This window comes from Gasterosteus aculeatus, chromosome Y, assembly GCF_964276395.1.
Source record: "Gasterosteus aculeatus chromosome Y, fGasAcu3.hap1.1, whole genome shotgun sequence".
Classification (NCBI taxonomy): Eukaryota; Metazoa; Chordata; class Actinopteri; order Perciformes; family Gasterosteidae; genus Gasterosteus; species Gasterosteus aculeatus.
The window spans coordinates 6,538,725-6,560,649 of NC_135709.1; the positions used below are offsets into that span (position 1 = coordinate 6,538,725).

General features: G+C 43.2%; 1 protein-coding gene across 7 annotated transcripts; it reads left to right on the forward strand.

Moving 5' to 3' along the window:
- Positions 1-8,138: 8,138 nt before the first annotated feature.
- Positions 8,139-20,029, forward strand: LOC120812453 (tropomyosin alpha-1 chain). 7 transcript variants are annotated; one of them, XM_040168409.2, is made up of 10 exons: positions 8,139-8,523; positions 9,188-9,313; positions 12,060-12,193; positions 12,435-12,552; positions 13,032-13,102; positions 13,907-13,982; positions 15,634-15,696; positions 15,818-15,887; positions 16,353-16,431; positions 16,983-17,200. In XM_040168409.2, exons 1-10 carry the CDS (start codon positions 8,410-8,412, stop codon positions 16,984-16,986), a joined length of 855 nt encoding a protein of 284 aa, XP_040024343.1. In that variant the 5' UTR covers positions 8,139-8,409; the 3' UTR covers positions 16,987-17,200. The 7 variants fall into 7 exon arrangements, with proteins under 7 accessions (XP_040024343.1, XP_040024344.1, XP_077954062.1 ...); XM_078097936.1 differs by lacking the exon at positions 9,188-9,313 and adding an exon at positions 8,881-9,006 and having other exon boundaries at positions 8,240-8,523; XM_040168410.2 differs by lacking the exons at positions 16,353-16,431; positions 16,983-17,200 and adding an exon at positions 19,265-20,029 and having other exon boundaries at positions 8,238-8,523.
- Positions 20,030-21,925: the final 1,896 nt, after the last annotated feature.

A 21,925-nucleotide genomic window follows, 5' to 3' on the forward strand; every position in this document is an offset into this window, starting at 1 on the left:
TGACAAGATTCGTGATTGGAAATTCCAAGAAATGTCTCACATTCCAGGCCTCCGTGTAATAATAAAGCAGGCAAGATTCCCCCGCGAGATAACAGATGGGTGGTGCTTTTCTGTGAAGTATGTGAGTCAGTTGCAGTCGCATTCAGGGTGTCCATCCTGCTGAGTGACAGCATTCGCTGTCTCTTTCTCCCATGACGGCAGAGCAGCTCCTTTAGCCTTCATGTAAGGAGGGCAGTATTTCTCAGTCAGCAGCGACAGCAGGGCTATATTGGGTAACAGCTGAGACTCGAACCCCGGTTGCTAATTTTGGACGACTCCACAAGTAACATCAGGAATATCTATCCAAAAGCATGTGTGTGTCCAACGCCCGGCTCTTCCAAAGTCCGGCTTTTTTTCGAGTGATTTACAGTGATTTTTTCTGGGAATGAGCTTCACGAACAGGGGGAGCCGCCGGTCTCAGACGGTGCTGCAGACTGGAACTGATCCGCGGTGTTCCTGGGATTTAAGCTGTCGAGAGTGAAATGTAACACTCGTCCCTCCGAACCCTCAATCTTAATAAGGAAACTTTGCTCGACACTCGTTGAGATGACGGGCCACATTTTAGCAGAAAGATAAGTCCTTGTCTCCTTTTCTTCTCTCAATGCTGCGGCCTCCCCGCCTGGTATCGAAGCTGAATAAACACTCCGCTTAATGCTCAGCCAGTTTTCCTAAGAAAGCTGGCGACCAGTCCAGGATGTACCCTGTCTATCGCCCGAAGTTGGCTGGGATAGACTCCAGCCCCCCCGCGACCCTGCAAGCAGGATAAGCGGTTTGACAGTAGATGGATGGATGGATGGATGGATGGACTGCCAAGATAAATACTCAGTAAAACGTTATTCAAACTAATATGTCCTACATGGACCGTCTGCCCTTCTTGGTGTCAGTTGATTACCTTTGATTGACTGAAAAAGGGTCTTACTCCCGTAAGACCCTTTTGTATATTTTTAAGAATAGTAATGATAATTGAGTTTTTTTGCTTTTATTTAATGCAAGGATTGGAGAAAAGGCCAATACATCAATACATTTCTGTACAAATCAACAGGTTTCTAACCCCTCGGAGGAGGAGGCCTGGAAACCATTTGACCTTTGTGTCTGGAGATGTTGAAACTAGTACATAGCCATCCCAATAAAATGTGTATTATTGGATAACGTCAGATTTAATAATATATCAATTGGTGATTTATATTTACTTTTACTTTACTTTTCCTATTCTTAAATTCATTACTATTTTTCATGCTAGTGACTGAGTATGTAAACTCATCTAAATCATCCGAAAACGTCTTCATTTCTATATTCTTGGATGGGAGAGATGTGTTCTTTAGGGAGACTAATACCATAATGACCCTCTTATCTTACTGTGTTATCTCTGACCTGGAGGCCTCGGATGTTGGAGCAGGATTTAACTAAACCACACCCGATGAATTTATCCGTCCCTGCACTCAAGCACTTGTTTCACTTCACCAGTGTTGTTTCCGGCCCGCTGACTGTTTGATGAGTCTAAGCCCGCCTGGAAAACGGCCACGCCATTTGATCAAATGTGGGGCTGCACGCGAGGTGTTTTTAAAAGAACGCAGGTGGCGTTCCTCGCTGCAGAGAGACCGCTGCGACCCAGACATATTGAATGTAGCCCGCGAGCTTTTTAAACCGCCAAAGAAAACCACACTGGACTGTCTCATCGCCGTAGATCCTCAAAACACGCTCCGCACTGTGGCCTTTCTCAACCTGAGCCGAAGTTGATGTGCTCATGTAGACGCTGCTCTTTCTCACTGAGATTTGGGTTTTTTTGAGTATTTTTTTAATTTTGATTATTACTCTCCCTGAAGGAGAGCTCGGATGGATTTTTGTTGTTAAAGGGGCCGTGTCACAAAAATAAAGAAAGGCAAAATAACACACTCCCATAGAAGTCCAGCATCCTGCTTCTCTTGCCATTGTTTAGTTGATCTGCAGCGGCGGGTTCTGACAGGCGGGACTGTAACGGTGGCTGAGCTAGAGGTGCATACCAAGAAGTTTTATAGCCCTGTGGAATGGAAAGAAATATGGAGTGCGTCTTTGGACCTCACAAAAAGCCCTCTGCTCTGCTTGCTCTGCCCCGCTAACAGCAGAGGGCCCATATATGGACACATATATCAAAGATTCCCCCTCTGTGTGCAAACACACACACACTTGTAGCCCTGTGACATGAGGGGAAAAAGATTGAAGGCAAATATTTAAAGAAGACAATAAACAAGATGCTGGGCAGCTGTGGGAGAGAAAACAACAACCGTTGTGCTGTTGGAGGAAATCAACAAGCACAAAACACAGGACAGTGAGCATTAAAGTCAACATCTTAAATAGAATTTTTAACATCCTCTGATTCCTTAGAGGAAGAATATGTGAGCAAACTGCTGCGCTGTGGAAGGAATCCCTAATGTGGAGCTAGTAGTAGATAAAGCTGCCTGTAAACAAACAGTTACTCCCTTCTTTCCCTTTAGTGTGTACAACAAACACAAGAGAAGGGCGAAAAAGGGTAGTTTTCCTAAATCAAAGGCAGATTTGTATTCCAGGATGTCAGAAAGATTTCCATACAGTATTCCTGCTATGACATCTCTAACCTTTTGGACAGTTTAATTTAACCAAATAATTCTTGCATGAGTCTGAAATAGTCATGATATTTCCCCCCGAACGCTTTCTCTCCTCCCCTTTTTGAGTGTAAGCTGACGGAGCAGCATCAGATATGCCTCACTTTCCTGCCTCTGTGTGTGTCTCCATCTGTAGAGGAAGAACACAAACAAACAGTCCTGCCGAGGCCACAAATATTTCTCCATTATGACTTTTTCCCACATTTGTGTTTGCGGAGCTGGAAGCCTTCATTTGGGGTATTTTTTACACCAAAGACCTTTATTGCTTTCTCTCAATGAGTCGCAGCTTATTGCATTGCGCCACTGAGGCTTTTTCTGCAAACTTGGACTAATGCATCTGTAAAAAAAAAAAAGCCCAATCGTGGAGATTTCTAACAATATGAGACAAAAAAATGTTGCGCCCCATTCCTGTAGGATTTGTATCACCGAGATGACTGATCCTTTCATTTAACAGCGGCTACTTGTTCTACAGTTGGATGGAGTACCTGCAACTAAAATATTTGACCTTCATACCTCAGGAGTTTAACTAACATTATTAAGCATGTCCACGGTACAAACTGTGAAGTATTTTTTACACTGCGCTCTCTCAAATACAGTCTGAACAGAATTACATCTTACTGCGGGATCATTTGTTGCTTGATTTACACCTTTAGTTTATCACCCGGCGGGATAACGTGACTCAAGAGTTTTGTGGCCTTATTGCAACTCTCCATCAAGTGGAACACTGTGGCGGTTCCTGTATCGTGGTTGTGGATGTATTCCCACCTGTGCTCACTTACGCACCAGTTTAAGTATAAGTAGTATATGTCAGAGGAACATAACTGGGACTAAACCCAGCGACACTGGGCCGTGGACTGGGCTTGGGTTACAGCTCAGGTTGCGCCCTCTCTCTGCTTTCGCTATGTTAAATGATCATGCCCCTGCATGGAGCTATCTAATTCCAGGGGTACGTCTGAAAGGGCCAAGGAGTTGTTTCTATATATATATCTGGGCGATGTCTGCAGATGTCTGGGATGGCATTTGACGTCAAGGCTGTGTGCTGCTCAGAGGCTCACGGGACGCTCACAGCGCGGAGGGACCGCCGCCATCAGAGCTCCTCAGTGTCCGTCACCGTCATTAGAAAGCAGCCTCTAACGTGTCAGAATGCCGCCAGCTCCGCATTTGATTATGTCGTTTTAGTAAGTAGCAACCACTTTGAGATTGAACACCTAAAAAAACAAGATATTTTTTTTAATCTGATAGGTATTGTGACCGCGACTCAGCAGACAGACACACCATCTCCATTGTGGTGACATTTTGGCCTTCAGACAAGGTGTCTCAAAGGGGGACGTCTAATGCAAACACAACAGCCGAGCTCCTCCCTGGGCAGCGAGGTGAACTGGACATTCCTTACGCATAGTGGGTTGTCACTGTCGGCCTAACAGATTAACTATGACAGGGTTACAGTATTAGTATTAAAGCTCTGGGAAAGCCGTTGTGTCACTTCAACTGCACCACCACGTCAAGACCACAAGGCAGCAGAGCTGAAAGTCTGTCTCTCACATCTCAGTTGTTGATTCCTCTTAATATCTGTGTAAAATTTGGGCGATTTGATTCGCTTATTATATCGCTGTAAGTACTTTCTTCTAATTCCTTGTTCAGTAAGGCGACACTACGTTCTCTCAGCTGTCGCTGCCTCTGTGGATGACCGGCCAGACAATTCTTAGCTTTTTAAATGAGCCGGTGCAAATCTTTTCATGACCTTTTAAAGAGAATAATAATAACACGACATTAAATACTTGGGACAGAAGAAAATACAGAGTTAAATGACAAACATGTATTAGTGCACAACTCCTTCCATATTAGTTTCAGTAAGAGCTCAAATGCTATAACATGCATATGATACAAAGGGTTCCATGTTTTTCAGATGCTTTCATCAGCTCCTCTGGTTGGAGGCTTTGGAGGCCTTGAGGAGCAGATCTTTTTTCAGAGAGCACAAAATTATATGTGTGGAGATTGTTTCCACTTAAGCAGCCACGGAACAGAAACTCCTTGGAACCCGACCACAGCCTGAAATACTAAAGACTTTGTTTCTGCTGTTCTCATTACCTAGAATGTGAGTGAGCAAGACAAGATTTCTTTATGTACTATTGCTCCATCTTAACTTAAAGTGCCTTTTATTTTCCAATATAACTCAGAATGTAGTAGTTTTTCAATGATGTCTGGACCGAGATTTGAGATTACTTTAATTACAGCAAAGGTATTTGAACCTGTGCTATTTGTACTCTGCCACCCGCACGTTAAAGGAAGCATCATAATGGAGCTTATTTTCATTCCCAGAATGCCACAGCAAATCCATGCCCATCGCAAACCTCCGGAGTCCCTGACGTGAAAAGGCTGTTTGAGATAACTAAGATCTCATTACGAATCCCGCTTTCTGTCAACAGTGTAAGCACATTGATGAAGACTATGCTGACACAGTATCAGATAGAAAGATTCAGAACTATTTAAGGCAGCGTATCTCACATTTAACTGTTTAAAGTACAGTAAACAGCACTCTTGCTACATTAAATGAAGTCAATTACTTATATTGGTAAGCAAGGTATTATCTTGGCATATTCTGAGCTGTTTCTGTGCAGCATCAAGCTACAAGTTCTATACGTTGAGAATTTTATTTTCACTCATAGAAAGTTAGAAAGGGAAAAGACCTTGTGATCCAAAAATCACATTCATCCACCAATTTTCTTTCGGGTGAAAGAGAAAATCTGACAGAAATAAGCCTGATCTGTCAACAGTACTTTTCAATGCTAATTACAATTATTAAATTGACAGTCTATTATAACACGGGCTGGTCCAAGATGAACTAAATAGTGTTTGTACTAATTAGCGGTTCAATCAATGTCCAAGACAAGGCCGATGTCTAAATTCTCAGAACGGTATCTTAAAATATAGCAAGCCAATTTAATGAGAAAATTGTAAACACTTTAACTAAAATTGTTTGACTTTGACTTTTACAACTAAAAGTCAGCAGCAATAGTAATCTGTAAAACAGACCAAAACCTGAAGGAGACAGGGATTATTTTAAGAAACATATGTTTTAGCACTGAACCGTGCCTTCTTGGCACAGAGTCCTGGATCCATATTACAGACGAAGGCAGGTGCAAGAAAGAGAAGGAGATCCTAAATATATCCCTGAGGGTTCTTTAGAAGACTAGAAGACACTTGGTGTGTCCTCAGTCCCTGCAGTTGTGTGTTTTAAAGTTTCATAAGATAAGTGCATTTCTTTAATGTCTTTCAAATTGGCTCATGTTCAAATAGTGAACTATACGTTCAATTACGTATAAATTGTAATAATAGAGTATCATATCTGACTATAATGCGACACATGCATTTCCATTAAGATGTAAAACTTCTAATAAATGTGCTACATATACGCTAAAATATCCCTCCTCTGCACTTTACAGTATACATTTCTTAAATGCCAAGTCAATTAGCGGCTCAGCTGCTGGAATTTATGGAATGCCGTTTTAGTCAAAATTAAATAAATGAATAAATACATGAATACATGAAATATGCATTTGAAATACATCATGAAATAAATAAATGAGGCAATAAATACATAAATATTAGATACATTTAATTATTTCATGGTACTTTTATTTCATAATGCCTCTTTTCATTTCATGGTACGTTTATTTCATAATGCCACTTTTCATTTCATGGTACTTTTATTTCATAATGTCACTTTTCATTTCCAGAGTCTTTTATTTCATAATGCCGTTTTTCATTTCATGGTACTTTTATTTCATAATGTCACTTTTTCATTTCCAGAGTCTTTTATTTCATAATGCCGTTTTTCATTTCATGCTACGTTTATTTCATAATGCCACTTTTCATTTCATGGTACTTTTCTTACATAATGTCACTTTTCATTTCCAGAGTCTTTTATTTCATAATGCCGTTTTTCATTTCATGGTACGTTTATTTCATAATGCCACTTTTCATTTCATGGTACTTTTATTTCATAATGTCACTTTTCATTTCCAGAGTCTTTTATTTCATAATGCCGTTTTTCATTTCGTGGTACGTTTATTTCATAATGTCACTTTCATTTCATGGTACTTTTATTTCATAATGCCGTTTTCATTTCCAGAGACTTATTTCATAATGCCGTTTTACATTTCACGTTCTTATATGCAAATCAGGGGGCGTGGCTACATCTAACATTCAGAACAACAGAGCCGTGTGCAAAAGAAGGCTGGCTAAGGGACGTGAGTGTTGACATAATGGAAGACATCGGTGGGCTCCGAGGTAGCATGCTAGCATTAGCAGATCAAATCGATCAACATGGGTTTTCTGCAGATACGATTTTGACACATATTGAGGGTTTTTGGAAATACTAGGGCAGATATGTGCTCTTTAAGATGTATACATAGACAACAAAGTTTTAAATTGTTTAAAACCGCGTGCGTGTGGAAGAGGTCTAAGTTGATGAAGTTAACATTAGCGATAGTACTACAAGCACAGGTGCTGGACGCCCGCCTCTGGATATTCCTGGCGACAAGCTAACTTTGTGTTGTCCAGTCTATCACCCCGAGAAATCCAATATCCAGGAATATCCAGAGGCGGGCGTCCAGCACCTGTGCTTGTAGTACCAGCGCTAATCTCACGTCCCTTAGCCAGCCTTCTTTTGCACACGGCTCTGTTGTCTGTTCTGAATGTTAGATGTCGCCACGCCCCCTGATTTGCATATAAGAACGTGAAATGTAAAATGGCATTATGAAATAAGTCTCTGGAAATGAAAAACGGCATTATGAAATAAAAGACTCTGGAAATGTAAAACGGCATTATGAAATAAAAGACTCTGGAAATGAAAAGTGGCATTATGAAATAAATGTAGCATGAAATGAACAGTGGCATTATGAAATAAAAGTACCATGAAATAATTAAATGTATTTAATATTTATGTATTTATTGCCTCATTTATTTATTTCATGATGTATTTCAAATGTATATTTCATGTATTTATGTATTTATTTAATTTTGACTAAAACGGCATTCCATAAGAATTGAGGTACAAAAGTCCTCCTGACCGCCGTGCCGCCACAGTCAAATAACTCATCAACAGCTTCAGGGAGGATATCCGATACAAACACACACACACACTATTTAACAGTGCCTAAAAGTTGACAAAAGCCAGGTAAACTGTTACAGCAGCTGTGGTCCCACTCAGCCTGTAACGGGAAGATCATTTACATGAACACCATGTATTATTCCATCGTCCAGCAATTCAGTAGAAATGTCAACACCTCAAAAGTCACTCAACAAAGACAACAAACACCACACACTGCCTTCAAATGTGTTGCCACGGTTGTTAAAAAGCAACTATCTTGTCCTGTGCATTAAATGGCTTCTGCAGTGTTGCATCGGGAAGCCTTTGGGTGGGAGCCGCCTGGTTCTCCATCACACCCCATATAAAGGCGTAGCAAAAGTCCAACGCTCGGGAGGCGACCAATCGCAGAGCAGAGCCTTAAAAAAACGCACGGGCACCCGCACACGCCCCCCTCCAAAAAAGTATTGGATGTCCAAAAGAATGCAGTCCCCCCCCCCGTTGAGGGTACATATTTGACAGGAGCACAGTCAGGCATAGCCTGTACTCCAGCTTAGTGTCCAGTCAGGAGCAGACGCCCCAGCCGCTGTCCCGCTCCCTTCTTGCTTTCTTTTTTACCCCCAATTTAGACGTTTTGTTGGTGCAGAACAGCAATAAGCAGCCATGGACGCCATCAAGAAGAAGATGCAGATGCTCAAACTCGACAAGGAGAATGCCTTGGACAGAGCTGAGCAGGCTGAGGGTGACAAGAAAGCGGCAGAGGACAGAAGCAAGCAGGTCGGCTGATGTTTTTTGGGGTTTTTTTTTGCAGAAAATCCATAAGATCCATAGAAAGTAGCAGGAAGAGCAGGAGCAGTTTAGAGCAGCTACGAGTCCATTACGTTTAAGAATAATCCCAAATTAGGAACATCGTTAAATTAGGAATAATCAATCCTTCTAGAATTTCTGGATCCTTTAAATCCTCCAACCAGCAACAGTTTTTGGCGGATGCAAACATCTCCCCAAAATGGTGTCGCTAATTTAGAAGATTTATTGAAAATCTTTAGATTGAAAATAATTCAATAATTGCATGCTAATATTGTTATTGCTTTTTTAACTTCCTGATGTGTGTGTGTTTTTAATGTGCATGTATAGTTAGAGGACGATATAAGAGAGTTGGAAAAGAAATTGCGTGTATCTGAAGACGAACGAGATAAAGTGTTTGAGGAGTTCCAAACCGCTGAGGAAAAGTTCCTGACCGCTGAAGAAGTCGCCACCAAGGTACACGATGCCGACATGCATGAGCTTCCCTAAATCTTCTTCTCTCTTCCCGGTCTCCTGTCTTCTGGGTGTCCTGTCCTGTGCGTCCCTCTGTGCGCGCTCTTGCGCCTGTGCGCGTTCACGCATCTGCTCGCTGATCACCTCTGAAACCGCTCGGCCACTGAAACCCCCCCCCCTTCAGTTGGAGGACGATTTGGTAGCTCTGCAGAAGAAGCTGAAGGGAACTGAGGATGAGTTGGACAAGTACTCCGAGGCTCTTAAGGACGCCCAGGAGAAGCTTGAGCTGGCTGAGAAGAAAGCCGCTGATGTAAGTAAGGAAGGGGGCTTCACGACGGCACCATTCCCACCACACGCTTCTTCACTTCACTTTCTTCACTGGGACCCCCCCCCCCACACACACACACATACACACACACACACACACACACACACACCTTGTTGAGCTATTTAAAGGAGCACATGCACAATCACTCACAAGTCTGCCCAAAGAAAGTCAGATTGGCTGTTTTACTGCAACACCTTTTATGCACTTCACATCGAATGAATCTGTAGGATGGCTCGGTGGGATCGATACCCATAGTTCGGGTCGTGTGCTCACGGTCTCGGGAGGGTTCTTTCGTGCAGTCGAATTGAGTGTTTTTCAGAGTGGACAGGAACGCGTCCTGAAGCGCAGACATCGGCCTGGATAAATATAGCCCTACCGCTTTATATGGTCAAGATGGAGCTCAGGCTGCGGGCCGCGCGCTCTACTGACCGCAGGGAGGTGGGGCAGCTGGGGGCACTCCAAAGGAAAATGCGCGTTTTAAAATACATTCCCTTCGGATTGATACATGAAAACTAAACTATGTAAATGATTTATTGTCACGTGCAAAAGGTCGCCAGAAAACTGTTTTTCACGACCGTTTGGAACCCCGTGAATGCCACATCAGTTATAGTGGCCGCGCGTGCAGCAGATACTTTGGTCACAAGAGTCAATGAGGGGAAACAACTTGGGAATGTGGTTTAGAGGGGATAAAAACAATCCTTTAATTGGATTCCCCGTGGGGAGTTACGCCTTAGTGTGACTATTAGTGTGACTACTTTACAGTCAGGTGAGTTTTAGCCTCCCCTGTCACACTTGATGCCGTATTTAGCACCATATGTTTCTTTTTTTCATGCTATTTATTGTAATATACGAGTTGAACGAGTGTTTTAAAATCATGTTTCTTTACCACTTTAATATTCACGAAGGGCTTTCTGTGGTATTGACCAGAGATATTCAAGGACAATGTACTGAACGGCCTGTGGTCGGTAAAAGTATTGTAACGCTCACCCCAGTGCTGCAGCGTAAATAAGGAGGCGATGACTGGCTTGCAACTTCGGTGCATTTATTTAGGGAACTCAGCTTAACTCCGGTCACTGTTGGCCGAGACCACGCCGTACAGAAAACGCTTCCGCACACACAGCCCCCGGAACTCGCATTGTCTCGTGAGACAATCCCCCCACCTTAATAGATCTCATATAACAACATTGACCTCTGCTGGTAACATTAGTGCATAACGGCAACACATGCAACATCTGCATAACTGAATAACTCATAATAACAGGGACACATTAACTCAGCTCATTACAGTATTTTACCGCCACTTGCACCACACACAGTTGACCAGCAGATGGCGTTGCTAGTCCGTTAGACCGAGCGAGCTAATTACATTGGAACTACTGGGTGTGTTCTGGTCCTACAAAATACATCGTTACTTTGCATCAATTCAATTTCCCATTTTATTATTTCATATGGCATAACTGCAGATGGTCAATCTTTGCACTGGAATTCAGAATTGTTCATTTTCGGGTCATTTTTTTCTTAGCAGTACTTCCTGGACAACTGACGGGCAGCGTCTCGCAGAAAGCGTCTCAGAATGCTCTGCACGCGCCTTTCAGCGCAATCAAAGACGTCACCTCGATCCCTTCCCGCGACTCGGAAATTTGCGCTGCGGCTCAGAGCGCAGACTTGAAACCCTTCCTACGGCAATTCCTTGTAAACAATGGCCGGAGCTACGTCGCTCGAGGCCGTCAAACGAAAGATCAAATTATTACAAGAGCAGGCGGACGGTGCTGAAGAGAGAGCCGAGGCGCTGCAGAAGGACTTGCTCGCGCAGAGAGCAGCCAGGGAACAAGTAAGCATCCATAGGTTTGTGTCGGCTTTTTTCGGTTTTGCAGACAGAGAGGAGCTGCTTATTAAAACGCCGTATCACACGCTGCTCTTATAGCCCCTTTCTGCGCGGGTTCGTTCCTGCGGAGATATAGCGGGGTTTCTGATGAGCTTTTTACCCGGAGTAGTTCGGTAGCCTTCTGTTCTCGGCTATTTAAGCGTCTATAATTGGTAACCTTTAGCCCACCCTCCGCAATATTACTTTACTTTTCTTTTCTTTTTTAAAACACCGCGTCAGCGCGTTGCCTCATAATCGCTTTTACTTGCGCCTCCTTCGATGCACTTTGCGCGCCCCGCTCCTCGTTCAACCTGCTCTGCGGGGAATTCCGTTTATTCGCTTCCGCTGTTACACACATGTTACACATTCGGATAAATCATTTGTCAGCAATCAGGAAGTAGAATAAATACTCCGGGGGCAACATGCAAGGTGAAAGCTGAGAGTTTGCGCTCTTTGACATGCCCTTATACGGACAATAGGTGTGCACAGGAAATGTGATCCCCCCGCCCGTCTCCGACCCCCCCCACCTCGCCTCGACGGGAAATACATCTTACAGCGGTGTGAGCTTGGGCTCCACGTCGATCGTTTGAAGGGAGATGGAAGCACTGCTTCGGGGGTTATTGCCACTTCTTCCTTCGCAACCATCAGATGCACGTTGACAGAAGTGCAGTTACAGGTTTGAATGATTGTGGGGGCCCCGTGGCTCCACGGTGATTGCAGTCACCCACCTGGCATGAAACAAAAAACACAACTCCACCACTTATCCTACCGTCTTTGGGCTCACCTGTTCCTAATTTCCATGCTGTTTGTTGAAGACGCCCCGCCACTAGACATCCACTCACTCGCTCCTCTTCCCCCTCCCAGGCCGAGTCCGATGTCGCCTCCCTTAACAGACGCATCCAGCTGGTTGAGGAGGAGTTGGATCGCGCTCAGGAGCGTCTGGCCACGGCCCTGACCAAGCTGGAGGAGGCTGAGAAGGCCGCTGATGAGAGCGAGAGGTGGGTTTCTTGTGAGCAGCGCGGCCTCTGTGCCGTGTCAGATAGTGACGTCGTCGCTTAACGTCCCCAAATTCAGCATTTTGTCCCATTGTCGCGTCAGGAAACAATGAGCCCTCCACTTGAGAAGGAAGTTGTTTGAGATCTAGCAGCCGACACCACTGTGCACTGGACTTTTGTGTCCCCGTTGGCTGTCGGCTCCTGATTCTCTAACGTCCGTCGACACGGTTGCTCCCTCACACAGAGGCATGAAGGTCATTGAGAACAGGGCCATGAAGGACGAGGAGAAGATGGAGCTGCAGGAGATCCAGCTGAAAGAGGCCAAGCACATTGCTGAGGAGGCTGACCGCAAATATGAGGAGGCGAGTTTTTCAGCCATCGGCACATCAGCTTTAATAGGCACAAGCTTTAATAGGCACAAGCTTTAATAGGAAATATATAACCATTTAATAAATTCCTTATAAAACACTAATGTAAGTACATAAAATAAATGTATTTACACATTTGCCTACAACTATTAGTCCCACAAGCAAGTGGTGTATGAATACAAAGTGAAACACAATCGTAATCAGTTGTGGAATTTTTCCTAATACAGTTACATTGGAGGTACTTATACTTTAATTTAGTATATTTATTTAACATTACTTTCTACTTCAGTTATTGACAAATACTTAAACTACATTATAGTTATAAAGCATTTATTATATGTTCATCTTATGCGCAGGAAGTCCTAACAATGGGGGCGAAAGCAAAGTGTTACCAAGTGGAGCTTTAAAACCGCATGCTGGTATTGTCACACTCATGTGTTGCGTTGTAACACTTTGTTGTGCTGCACCCAAAGGTCGCCCGTAAGCTGGTCATCATTGAGGGTGATCTTGAGCGTGCAGAGGAGCGTGCTGAGCTGAACGAGGGGTAAGAGGTCCCACCTTTACACGCACTAGAGCTGCACTTCCACGTTTGCATGTGTGCACTAGCATTTCAACAGTTGAGCTCTGAGCGCACAGAACAGTGTGCCCTGTGTTCGTACTGTGTGCGCTCATCATTTGCATGCTCTCACTGGTTTGAATGGTTTTGGCTTGCACGCGTCCGCCGCGCCCATAAACAGACGGACTCGGAGAGGGGAAGAAGAGCTAAGGGGTTTGGAGCAAGGCATGAAATCACTAAGCTCCTCCGTCTTAAAGGTACTACAAACAGGAACTAACACAGATCTGTGATGAATAACTCCTCCCGCTGTCATTCATGCTGTTAAGTGTCCCCACTGCTTTACCTGTCTCTTCTTTTCTACTCTATATTCAAAGTACTTGGACTCTTTTATGTCTCTAACATGGCAGAGACTGTGCAAGAATAACACCTCACACTCAAGACAGCGCATGATATAAAGCATGATGCACATATATATATATATATATATATATATATATATATATATATATGCGGAAATAGCTTTAAACCAAATTAATAATGCCATTACAACCCACTACTTTTAGATTCAAACTTCTATTCTCACAATCCTTCCCTGTTAAGGGTTGTTTAAGGTACTCGTTGAATCCCTGTAGTTATTATTTGTCTTGTTTCCTCCCTCCCCCTTTCTTACTCCCTCTTCCTTCCTCCTGGTTCGTGTCCACCTCTGGTTCTGTCCATCCTCGCTTCCCTCCTTCTTCCTCGACCCCTCCTTCTTATCCATCGCAACTTCATCCCCTCCATCTAAAACACCAGCAAATGCTCTGAGCTTGAGGAAGAGTTGAAAACTGTGACCAACAACCTGAAGTCACTGGAGGCCCAGGCTGAGAAGGTGAGTGCGGCCTCCTGGCCGAGTGCATGCTGTCACACTCCTCAGTCAGAGGGAGCAGAGGAGCTTCTTCCCTTCACTTTTATTTCATAACCCGTCCATATCCGTAAACATTAGGGGTGTAACGATTCATTTTAACAACGATTCGATTCGAATCACGTTTCATGGTTGCCGATTCGATTCATGGACGATCTGGGTTAATTTAGAACGATTCGATTCGATTCGATTCAGTGACTTGAAATCGATTCAGTAACTTTACTGGACAGTGCAGGCAAAGTTTCTGAGATCCCTGTTTCTTGTAAGGAAATCAGGTTTAAATTAATTATGGATATTATAAACAAGCAAACAACAATTAATGGAAAATGTATTAACCTTTTATTTGAATCAAGTGCCATTTTCAATGTAAACATTACACAATAATTACACAATGCTTGGATCAATTTACAGAACCCCGGATTTTCAACCACATTGTAGGGTCGCATGTCTTTACAGATAAACAATTGTTACTGTGATGTTGAGTTTTGTGCTGGCGAGGCCTGAGGTGTCTGCAGAGCTGGAGTTACCTTCTGCCGCTGCTGCAGCGGTGACGCTGCTAGAGGTCCTGACTGTCGGCGTTGTTTAATCCCACGGCGCCTTAGTAGATGGCCGGAAAGATTCATCGTGTTTCTGTGTTTTTTTATTTAGCTTCTACATATTCTACAAACAGCGACCGACTTATTTAGAACACCTCCGTGTTTGCAAAAGCCAAAATGTTTCCACACGCTGGATCGATAAGTTGGTTTGTAAATGTCTCGCTCGCAGTCGTCTCCTCCACGCTGTGTTTTGTTGTTGTTCAGAGTTTCGCGCGGCTGCCGCTGCGTACTGATGACGTCACAGACAGGCAGACTGAATCGAGTAACGTTTAACGTGTCTAAAGTGCTAAAAAACAAACAAACAAACACACATCCACACCGTTTTTGTACTTAAATCCAATGTGCAGTTTCCATGTATCAATACAATTGATTATTTACCATTTCAATCGATTTGTAATCGATATATGTCGTCCGGAATGCCGATTTGCTGAGCACAGATCGATTCAGTTGGATCGCAGGAATATAAATCGATTCAGTGAATGAATCGTTACACTCCTAGTAAACATTCATGAAACATGCAGTGTCACACCCTCCAGGAAATACACGAGACCACAAATCGTACTGATTCCGCTTGTCCACCGTCGAACTAAACACACGTCACACGGCTATTAGCTAACATAACAAAAACGTATCGATATGAACGTATCGATACAGATATGACAAGACATTAAACAAACGTACCTCACTGGCTGCACACGACCGAGAGGGAATGATAACACTTGAGCTGAGGAACTACCTTGTGAGACCTACATCTTAACATTATTACAACACACACCTGAGACCTTACTTTCTTCGCATGCTTCTTGGCTGTGCGACACCAAAACATGTCCCCCTAAAACCAACCCAGCAAACATAGTTCTCCCAAACCAAACAAACAAATATTCCTGAGAACAACCCACAAACAAATAAACAAGTGCATCAGGACATCATACAAATGACACAAAATACATTCACGGCAATTAAATGCAGAATCCACGGCCATGTGTTTGACACCTGTCGGTGTTGTTTTTTTTGTCCCACAGTACTCACAGAAGGAGGACAAATACGAGGAGGAGATCAAGGTCCTCACCGACAAGCTGAAGGAGGTAAAGTTTCATAAGGCCCCATCTGCAGGCTGAGGCCCCCCCCCCGAGGAGATACTAATCTCAGGTGGCGTATCACACTTTGAGTGTTGCACTTACTCCGTGGTTTGTCTCTGTAACACAGGCTGAGACTCGTGCTGAGTTTGCTGAGAGATCAGTAGCCAAGCTTGAGAAGACCATTGATGACTTGGAAGGTAGGATATTCTCGCCCTCCTCCCTAGAAAGCTACTTTGTTTGTGTTGAAAGGGTTATTGTGTCAGTGATGGTGTCATGGCAAAAAAAAAAAAATCTTACGCCTCTTGTTTGCTTTGCTCTTACACTGTATTTCTGCTTCCGTCTTAATGGCGTCATGGCTCTTTTCCAGACGGCATCGTGTTTATGTGTGGTGACTCTTAGTCTACTAGTGGTCTGTTTTCTACGTCCTATGGTAGGAAAGACTGGCTTTATGTTTATCACAGATATCAGTCTTGAATGTTGACTTGGTGGTCAAGGACTTAAGGTCTCTCTTCATGACGCTGAGGAATTTCCCCAGACTTTTGCTTTTTGCTCTTCCATTCAGTCATTTTCTGGTGTAACTTGTTTTCCTTTTTTTCCCCCCGCCTTCAATTTTCTTTTCTCGTCCCCGTCCCTCCCCCCTGCACCATTCGGCCCACCAATAGATGAGTTATATGCCCAGAAACTGAAGTACAAGGCTATCAGCGAGGAGCTGGACCACGCCCTCAACGACATGACCTCCATGTAAATCTCGACCCGCTGCGCCTGTGTATTTTCGTTATGATACTGAATGCCTTTTCCACTGGACTTGAGTCCTATTGCGCTTTGCCGATTTGGCATTAAAGGCATTTTATACACATTCCTAGATATTTCTAAAAACTATATTTTCACATTCTGGCAATGCATGGGAGTTGAATTGCGGTTGAGCATTTTTTTTTTTAATGAGTCGGATTCTAACTCGAGTGTTTTGTCCCTCCTCTTCTACTAACATGGTCAACTTCTGTGCAGAAGAAAGCCCCCCGAGTGTTTTGCAAGAGCGCCCCTTTTGCGGTTGTACCATTTGACGGTTAACTCACAACGTAGCGTCCCATTAGCAACCCCCCCCCAATCTAATCAGAGGAAGGAGTTGGTCCGTCCTCCAGACGGTGTTTGCCAGCATGTGCTGACCTCACGATGTCGTGCCGCCGCGTGTTCCGGCTCCGTAGTGGTTCAGGTGCATTGTGGTACTCGTCTCCGATCCGCGTAGGTCCCGCGCCGACCCGCTGGTTCACTGTGCTTCTTCTCTCCCCACTCAGATAAATATTTCATACCTCATCAAAGACGCCTCCTGCCGGCTGAGCGGCATCTGTCTGCTCCCTCCAGCCGTCTCTCAACTTCCCCGTCCCTCTCTTGTCTTTGCTTTCCTTTCCTCCTCATGTTCTCACCCTCAAGTCAAAGTCGATTGCATCCCATCACTTGTACAGACTCCTAGAATCTTTCTGCATTGTGTAAAAAATAAACGTCCTTCCTTCTATGTAAGCTGTATCTCTTTACTCTGTCCCTTTTTTCCTCTTTAATTTATTTATTTTCAAGTGGCTCGAATTAAACTAAGTAGCCCCGATTTTAAGTTATGATCCTCATCTTTTCTGCATCTCAACAAGCCATTCGACGAGTTTCACACAGCTTTTTTATATGTTTTTTTTATTTCATTCAAATATTTTCTGTGAAGCTGAGATATAAGGAATATCACAGTAGTGACGTGAGCACAGAAACCCAGAACAACTGCAGGTACTGGACTAAAAGCTGAGCCAAGTTGTCTTCTCTCTTAGCGCCTGATGAATGCAGGCACTTTTCAACATTTAGTAATGACTTGAAAGACTTGAGAATTGTAGGGAATTAGTGTTGGATTGTGGTGAAGTAGGAGAGTAAAGAGTGTAACGGTGGAGTACAGAACAGTGTGTAAGATTTGTTGAGCCTCGTGTGGTTGCTGGAAAAAAAATGGAGTTAATTGCTATTAGTGATTATGAGACCTGGGCTTTGTATGATACACAGTATCCTGACATCTATTTGAATAAATAAACAATGACATATACTGAGTGTTTTTATTAAAGTTGTCACCATTACTTTGAAACGTCGTGATTGAAGACGTAATGAATGAGCCTCGTTCTTCTGGTCTATCCTCAGTTTGCAGCCACATCTAAGCAGGTGATGAGATTCACTCGATAGAGAGCAAGATGTCAGATAAACAGTGCACGTAGTTACTGTTTATATTTTGTTCCCAAATTATACTGGTTTATAGGTTTTATTATTACGCTGCCATTTTATCTTTTGACCTATTGGGATTAATCTTGCTCATTTGCTCGACCTTTTCATGCAAAACCGCCTCTCAAGAACAAGGACGTCAAAACACAGTTTGATTATGTTACTTAATGGCTGTTCAGATGGTGTCGGTGTGTTTCATAAATGACTTTAAACCGTTACTAATGGCCTGTTCTGGTAAGGTAAGTGTCAACCGGCTTTTCTTCTGACTTCCTGTCTCTCTGTTTCTCTACTTGCTTTCTGACTGCAAAGATCGCCTCCACCATCAACTTCAGAAAAACCGCCTTCTCACTAACGAACTGCACTTGGCCTTGGACAATGACTAAACTGTGCGGATGTCTCACTTGTGTGTTACGGTTTAATGTGTGTGTGACAATCTGATCCAGAGCCAGATCCAAAGTTCTTCCGTTGGTGTCGTATGATACTCGCACTGCTTGAAAACTGTGTTGCTGTTTGTGGAAATGTAATCGAAGTTTGGTGAAAATCAGGGACTCAAATATATAATGTATCGTTTTTATTATCTAATACTGTGTTTTTCAACCTTTTTTGCGTCAAGGCACACTTGAGACACAGAAAAAATCTCAGGCACACCAACAACCGGAGATTATATGAAAATCAATCTCAAACATAGTTTCAGCATGAGCATAATATACTCAGGGACAAATCAGGGAAACGCGTGTTCTATTTGTTGTGTTTTATTAAACTTAACATCATCCTAATGCCAAGATGGCACAGGCTTTATGCCCAGGTATCTCTTAAGCCTAGTTTATGCTTCTGCGTTTTAAGAGCGACGCAGACGCAAGACCCCCTTGCGTGTCCCTTGCGTCGCTTTTCACACCTCCTCACGTCCATGCGTGTGTCGCGACATTTTTCTCCCGCAGCGCACCAGGCTGCGATTGGTCCGCTAACTACATCCTTTACGGAGTCTCACGTTTCCGCTTCCATAGCCCGATACCGCCATTATTAAAACAAAGAATATTTACGAGAGAACGGATCAGATTTAAGAACTTTTGTCGGAAGAAATGTGCAAATATGACCGCTTATACAAGCCGTCATTGGCGGGTTTTTTATGGATTTTTTGTTGTTAACTGTTTGCATGGTGGCTTGCACATCCTAAAACGAGCCGTTTACTCATTATCTGTTTCTCTTGTTCTGTGTCCTAGAAGTGGAGGTTTAGATGTGTTTGGTTATGTAACCTCCTTGATTATTAATGCAAGCTAACCAATAACTACTGCTTGATTGTGTGAGATTATAACTTCTCCATTTGATGTTCTAACAGAAAAACTGTCTCAAGCTAAGGAAGAGAACCTCGATATGCACCAGATGCTGGACCAAACTCTAATGGAACTGAATAATTTGTGAAAGCACGGTCCGACCCCACATGCACTTGTGGTTTTGGCTTTTTGTACATGCACCTTGCTAACCATGAACCTCTCTCCTCATACCTTGCCGATGGTAGAGATGAAACGGCTAAATGCATTTGTTATTTCACCGTCCTGCCTTCAGCGGAAGTTGACCAAGGAGCAAAGCTAAGGGGAAGTAAAGCTTAACTATTCCCTTTGATGAGGCCTCAACTGTTATTTTTTTGCAAGCCAGTTTTTAATCTTGTAATGATGTCCGCCTTTTGCAATCCTTGAGAACCTTGGTGGTAACATTTGTAAATTGGTTTTCTATTGCAATGAAGCTAATCTGGTCCATTCCATGCTACCTAGATTATGCACATACATATAGACAAAGTGTAGAAATGTTGCACATAAATTCTGTAAAACATATTTACATGCCCTCCTCCCAGAAACTTTCTTAACACGTGTTGGTGTAAATTGGCTCTGCCTGTCATCATTTAAACGGGTGCTACTGTATTGTTAAGCAATGCATTACAGTATATTCTTATCCTTTAAAACCATGGTTCAACATTTCTCCATCTTGTCTATGAAGTAGGATTTCAGTCATCTGGTTGTGCATTGTATTAATGTAGATGTGTCATGTCATTATCATATCTGACATTTATAAATCATGAAAATAAAAAGCCACGTTTTGAAAGTTTTCTAACTTGTATACTAGCCTTTTTTCCATCTAGAGGTTACCTACATAAATGGCAAGTGATTGAATCAAACCTGATGCAATGCCATGGAAACAAAATACTATTTGTCAGAAAAATTAAAAATAATATTAATTTTGTAACCCTAAGAATTAAGCACAAGGTGAAGCTAAGGACGGATGTGTATGATTTACAGAGGTTTGCAACAGTTATAGGAGTGTTTTTATAGCATCTGGATCAGCAGCCAGACAAGAAGAGATATGCAGCACTTATTGGAAAATGTTATAGGACATTTCTGTATAACACATATTTATTAAACTGTGTGGGAAATGGAAAATTCTGCATTTGTTTTTGTATTTTACACGTCTACTGCTTATATATGCATTATGGTTAGGGGGTAAATGGTTATATTTTTGATTATTCTGTCAGATCTGCCTGAACATGGAACATCTGAATAAAAATGAATACTGTGGTGTATTTTGTACTATTTAATATGTGCATTAAGTTTGTCCTGAATACTTTGCGTTGTTAGCTAGAGGTATTCTGCGCATGTCTGAGGAAGAAAAAGATGGACAATGCCCTCATGCCGAGCCTCGTGTGTTGTATCCCAACTATAGCGGCTTATACACAACAAAAACTATCCAAAAGCCGCAGCAGGCTAAGACATGAGGAGATTATACTCAAGACGCGTCGCACTGAAGTATTTCATCTGATGTTTATTACTTTGTTTCACCAGCAGAAAGAATACACGCCAATCACTTACATTGATAGATGCCTTTCATCAGTCAAGAGAGGATCAACAGCGCATAAAACTTCGTAGTGACGTTAGTGACAATAATTACTCCAGTGACAGTGCAGAGCAGTGTGTTGTATCCCAACATTACTTATTAAACAGTTAAACGCGTGCCTCGTCTAGTTATTTAGTACACCACATAATTGGCGACTAGATAAATTGGTTACGTAGTGATGGCGTGTTTTTCCCAAAGACCGGACGAGTTCAAGCCGGAAGTTGAAACGTGGTCTGCCTATGTTGAGCGCATGGAGTTGCTGTTCGAAGCTCATGGTGTCGACGATGGAAAAAAAGTTCCCATATTGTTGAGCTCGATCGGCGCATCGACGTATGGCCTTTTGCGCAACCTGGTCCAGCCTGACAAGCCTAAGGACAAGACTTTTGATCAGGTTGTGACGATTCTGAAGGATTACTATGAGACCATTGGTCATCGCCGAGCGTTTCAGGTACCGTAAATGTGTTCAGAAAAGCGGTCAGACAGTGGCGGAATATGCTGCTGAGCTGCACCAGCTCGCTGCGAAGTGTGATTTCGGGGACAGGCTGGATGAAGCTCTACGGGATGGATTTGTCGGCAGAGTCAGTTCGGAGGCATGCCAGCGCAAATTGCTCTCGGAGGATAGACTGACTTTTGCGAGAGCTGTGGAGCTTGCTGTTAACATAGAGACAGCCCACCGAGATGCACAGCAGTTGCGGAAGGGTGATGACGTCACCGCTCTTCACAAGATAAAGGAGAGGCGACGCTCGCTTTCAGAGCAGGAAGGGTGCTATAGATGTAAAGGAAAGGGTCATAGCGCCAGTGATTGTTACTACAAAGATGTGAAGTGGCATAAATGTGGCAACGTCGGGCATATTCAGAAGGCATGCAGGACTGGGGGGCAGACACGTGAGAGGCAGGAGAAAAAGGGAAAGAGGAACAGTGTGCGAAAAAAGAAAAAAATGACAGGCTACGTACAAGCTGACGAAATGGAAGATGACATCTGGCAGCCGCCTACCAACAGGTCCTTTCGGATGACGAGTCCAAAAAGTACACAACTGTGAACCTGCATGAGGGACTGTTTGTGTACAATCGGCTTTGCTTTGGCATTAACGTAATGAAGGATCTCAACGTTGTG

Bases quoted from the DNA above. Each gene is read 5' to 3' on its own strand.
- LOC120812453 (XM_040168409.2), top strand. From the start codon at position 8,410: ATGGACGCCATCAAGAAGAAGATGCAGATGCTCAAACTCGACAAGGAG. The intron at 12,553-13,031 runs GCGAGTTTTTCA...CTGCACCCAAAG, and splicing joins CTGACCGCAAATATGAGGAG to GTCGCCCGTAAGCTGGTCAT. The intron at 15,697-15,817 runs GTAAAGTTTCAT...TCTGTAACACAG, and splicing joins TCACCGACAAGCTGAAGGAG to GCTGAGACTCGTGCTGAGTT.